The sequence below is a fragment of the Musca vetustissima genome, unplaced genomic scaffold, assembly GCF_032173495.1.
Source record: "Musca vetustissima isolate MV318-11 ecotype Yass unplaced genomic scaffold, APGP_CSIRO_Mvet_v1 utg18653, whole genome shotgun sequence".
Lineage (NCBI taxonomy): Eukaryota > Metazoa > Arthropoda > Insecta > Diptera > Muscidae > Musca > Musca vetustissima.
Genome location: NW_026880395.1, coordinates 924 through 5557, shown reverse-complemented (window position 1 = coordinate 5557; position 4634 = coordinate 924). Strand labels below are relative to the sequence as shown.

The following is a 4634-nucleotide window of genomic DNA, read 5'->3' as shown; positions in this document are numbered from 1 at the left end:
TATAATTTTGGGATATTGAACTGTGGTCTACAATATATAACATTTACATTTAAAACCAGTAAGGAAAGTAGTAAAATCGGGCTGGGCCGACTATATCATACCCTTCACTACTTTAGGTATATTCTACATAGGTTTCTTAAAAGACGTCTCCTTTTCTAAGGAACATTGGCATGGAATTAAGCGAACATGGATGCTATGCTATATCTATATCTGAACCGATTGCAAGGATACTTGCCTGAGATTAATTTATATTAACTTCAGTATGTTATGTCAATAGGTCTAGCTATTGATCTTTAGAGCACCATTTACTTAAAATGGGACGAAAATATGTAAAAGGTGTATGTAAAGCTGAACAGATTTTAACGAAACTTTGCACACATCATTTGCATACATCATCAGTACGCTATACCAAAATCGAAAGATATATGGGGACTTTGGTGTACCATTTACATAAAATCGGACGAAAATATATATGGGAGCTATATCTATATCTGATGCGATTTTCACGAAACATATGCACAAAGACATAATACCCTGTACCACAGTGTGCTGAAGCGTATAAAAATGTTAATTGTTAACATATGGAACTTTTTATGTTGAGCGCCACTTTTTCAAATTTAGTCATCATACGTTTTATATTTTTATCTCGATATCCTTCGAAAGTAGAATGATTATAACAAATGGTTAAATCCTCTTCGAATTCCATACCTTCGAATACCGAATATCATCATCGCCAGACATATGGGCTAAAATGTGTCCAAACTTTGCGTCTGGAATTCGCCTATATGGGGATGAACCCAAAACGAGGAACAAATCAGATAAACATTTTAATATAAAAAGAGGGGACTAATTTAATATGGGAACAACCCCTAAAGATGGGCAAATATTAATCATTTTTGGGAGGGAGATTTGTTACCATATACCACTGTAAAATATTAAATTTCAGCGAATTCGGGTAAAAACGTGTCCACGAACTCCAAAATACCAAAAATGTTGGGTACCATCATATGGGGGCTACCCGAAAAATTGGACCTAAATTTATAAATAAATATAAACTACTGAACATTGGGGGGTGCCGTTATATGGGAGCAACCATATAACGGTGGGGAAATTTGGTACCCAATAACAACCCAATGTACCAAGTTTAAGCGATATCGCCTGAGAAACGCTCTTAAGAACCCCAAAATACCGAAAATTGGGGGATACACTTATATGGAAGCTATGTACCTATATAGTTCATCTTCGAACTTCACCTGCATGCAGACAAAAGGCACCTCTATGCAACATTTTGGCGATCTATCTTTATTCATTTAGAGGCTAGAGTGATTACAACAGACAGACAGATATGGCTAAATCGTCATAAAATTTTACGCTGATCAAGAATATATGGTCGAAAAAGATTATTTCGATGAGTTACAAAAGGAAAAACAAAATGAATATACTCTCCATACTATGGTGGAGAAGACAAAAATAATTTTTTTTTTAAATTGAACGTTGCAAAAACATCATATTAAATTTTACTTTAAAAATTGCCTGAATAAGGCTGTCATTTTCTGTTGGGCGCCACATGTGCAAAAAGTATTTGTGAAATTGAAAAATTCTACTTTTGGGGATTTTAAACTGTTCTCGATATGATTGATATTAAATATATTCGATTAGAAATTGTTCTTTATTAAAGTGAAGTATTTTTCTGTTGGGCGCCATTTTGCTCAAAATATACTTAGAATTTGTTTTCAACAAAAAATAATTTGTTAGTAATAATGGAATCATATCCTACATTCAAGGGACTCTTATCATTCACAATAAAATCAACTAAATCCAGAAGTTTTTGTTTATATCAAATTTTTATCCAGAAGTTACGGCTCTTTCTTATCGCCCACAAATTATCGGGTTTTTAATTTAATCATCAAGAAATTCAAAGTCAGCGCTTATGCACGTGATTTATTACGAAAACAATTGAAAGTAAATAAGTGATTAATAAAATATATTAAAAAAGTGCATATTATCTAGAAAGAAGAAGAAGAACCCGAAAAATCGAACAATGATATATAATAATCCGCTTATCTAGCAATGAAGCAGAAGATAAGCCAATAAATATTCAAATGGTCATCGAAAAATATTTTCCCAAAAAATTTCGAGGGGAATTAGTTTGAAAAATTGAAGCACAAGAGCTGGTCCGATCAGGGGAAAATATATAAAAATTGAAAAAAGGCTAAAAAACGAAAAGAATGGATTTGGAGGGTAAACATGTTGTCTATGTGGCCGATTGTGGTGGTATTGCTTATGAGACATGCAAAGTTTTGGTGACCAAGAAAATTGCGGTATTGACAAAAATATTCCACAAAAATCCGAAACAAAAATAATTCCCAAACATTTATTTCAGAAATTAGCAATGCTCCACAGCGTTGAAAATCCCCAAGCCATTGCCCAGTTGCAGGCTTTGAACCCTAAAACTCAAATTTTCTTTTGGAAATTTGATTTCACAATGTCGAGGGAAGAAATGCAACGCTACTTTGAAGATGTTATGATGCAAATGGATTATATTGATATCTTGGTAAATGGTTCGACGTTGTGTAAGGAACAGGATATCGAAGCTACGATAAATATCAATTTGACAGCACCCATAAATATTATCAGTTGTGCCATGGCCTATATGGATACAAATAAAGAGGCGGGGCGTGGTGGTATGATTGTTAATGTTAGCTCGGTTACGGGTTTGGATCCATCGCCCGTCTTTTGTGTCTATAGTGCAGCGAAATTTGGCGTAATTGGTTTTACAAGGAGTTTGGCGGTGAGTGAGAGACAAAAAATAAAAACTTCAAGAAATTAAAAATATATTCTTTAAAAAATCTATGGCTTATATAGTCCAAAAATCTATGCCTTATATAGGCCCTGAAAAAATATTCTTTAAAAAATCCACGCCTTATATAGGCCTTGAAAGAATATTATTTAAAAAATCCACGCCTTATATAGGCCTTGAAAAAATATTCTTTAAAAAATCCACGCCTTATATAGGCCTTGAAAAAATATTCTTTAAAAAATCCAAGCCTTATATAGGCCTTGAAAATTTGTTCTTTGAAATACCCACGCCTCTTTAAGGCCTTGAAAATTTGTTCTTTGAAAAACCCACGCCTGTTCAAGGCCTCGAAAAAATATTCTTTAAAAAATCCACGCCTTATATAGGCCTTGAAAAAATATTTTTAAAAAATCCACGCCTTATATAGGCCTTGAAAAAAATATTTTTAAAAAATTCACGCCTATAGTAGTCCTGAAAAATATTTATTAAATGCACGTCTATTACAGACCCAAATATTATTATTATTAAAACCCACGTTTATGGGCAATCTTCAAAAAATATTTAAAAAACCCTCTTCTAGGCCTTTTAAAAAATATTCTTCTGTATGCTCTTCCAATTGATTCTTGTGTCCGCCTTTTTCTTTATCTGCGCTATTGATTTCACACATCCTCCATTTTTCATTACCATATAAAGCAGAAGGAAGATGACAACAATTCCATACAAAACTTCTTGCAAATACTTTATTTGTATTTCTCGATGTGTGTGTATGTGTGCATGTGTGTCTTATTGTCAGATTACTATCAAACATAATTTCTAATCTTATATGGCAGTTCCAATGCATCGTCCAACTCATCTAACCACCACACCACATTTACGCTATATATCTTCTTCTCCGGCTATCTATCCATCCATCTATGTACCTTTCTAACTTCCATTCTGATGTTGTTGTTTTTTTTTTTTTTCTTCTGTTCTCTTCCAGCATCCCATCTATTATGAGAAAACCGGTGTGGCTGTTATGGCCATTTGTTGTGGTCCTACCAAGACATTTGTCCGGCATACGATGAAAGCATTTTTGGAATATGGTCAAGAGTATGTGGATAAATTAAAAGGGGCACCGTGTCAAGAAACCGCAGTGTGTGCACGCAATATAGTGCGGGCCATCGAAATGGGTTCAAATGGACAAATATGGCTGGCCGATAATGAACGTTTGGATATTGTTAAGCCGCAGCTCTATTGGAAAATGTCCGCGGAACTTGTTGAGTATATGGAGCGTTAAGCGGGACAAGAGCGAGGTATGAACGCTGCTGTTGTGGCTGCTGCTCAAAAGGGAATACGGAAATGGTTGATGGAAAATGTGTTGCCAATGAATGAGTGATGATGCTGATGCTCTCTGTGTGTCTTATGTTAAGGTCAATAAACTTGGAAAACCTCAATGCGTTTTTATTTTCATGATGTCGCCGTGGTTGCTCGTCGTCGTTGTTGTTTTTATTATTATGTCAAGCATATGTCTCGGTTTTCTTTTCTTGGTTGTTTCCCTCTGCATTTTCACATTTGCTAAAAATATTACAAACTTCCCACCCTCCTCACCTCTGGAAAAGCCGAAAAGAGCGCCAAGCGAACCCCAGCGCACCGCATATTGTGTGCTGTAAGCGAAATCACTTAAAAATAAACTTTTGGCATACATTCAAGAAAAAATAGTTTCGGCTTCTTTTTTTTCTTATTTTTTTTCCGAAAATTGTTGCGGTTCTTCTGAGGCCATACACGAGTAGAAGATGCCATTAGTTATGGTTTGTTTGGTTTTCTTTTCGGCTTTCTAGGTATTTTCACTAATTTTTCG

At 34.8% G+C, this 4634-nt stretch overlaps 1 protein-coding gene across 1 annotated transcript; it reads left to right on the top strand.

Annotated features, from left to right (window-relative positions):
• The first annotated feature begins 2228 nt into the window (after nucleotides 1-2228).
• LOC133325975 (alcohol dehydrogenase-related 31 kDa protein-like) lies at nucleotides 2229-4084 on the top strand. Its single transcript, XM_061534663.1, has 3 exons — nucleotides 2229-2321; nucleotides 2384-2791; nucleotides 3777-4084. The coding sequence occupies exons 1-3, from the start codon at nucleotides 2229-2231 to the stop codon at nucleotides 4071-4073; spliced, it is 798 nt and encodes a 265-aa protein (XP_061390647.1). The 3' UTR covers nucleotides 4074-4084.
• Nucleotides 4085-4634: the final 550 nt, after the last annotated feature.

Bases quoted from the DNA above. Each gene is read 5' to 3' on its own strand.
- LOC133325975 (XM_061534663.1), top strand. From the start codon at position 2,229: ATGGATTTGGAGGGTAAACATGTTGTCTATGTGGCCGATTGTGGTGGT. The intron at 2,322-2,383 runs GTATTGACAAAA...CATTTATTTCAG, and splicing joins TGGTGACCAAGAAAATTGCG to AAATTAGCAATGCTCCACAG. The intron at 2,792-3,776 runs GTGAGTGAGAGA...GTTCTCTTCCAG, and splicing joins GTTTTACAAGGAGTTTGGCG to CATCCCATCTATTATGAGAA.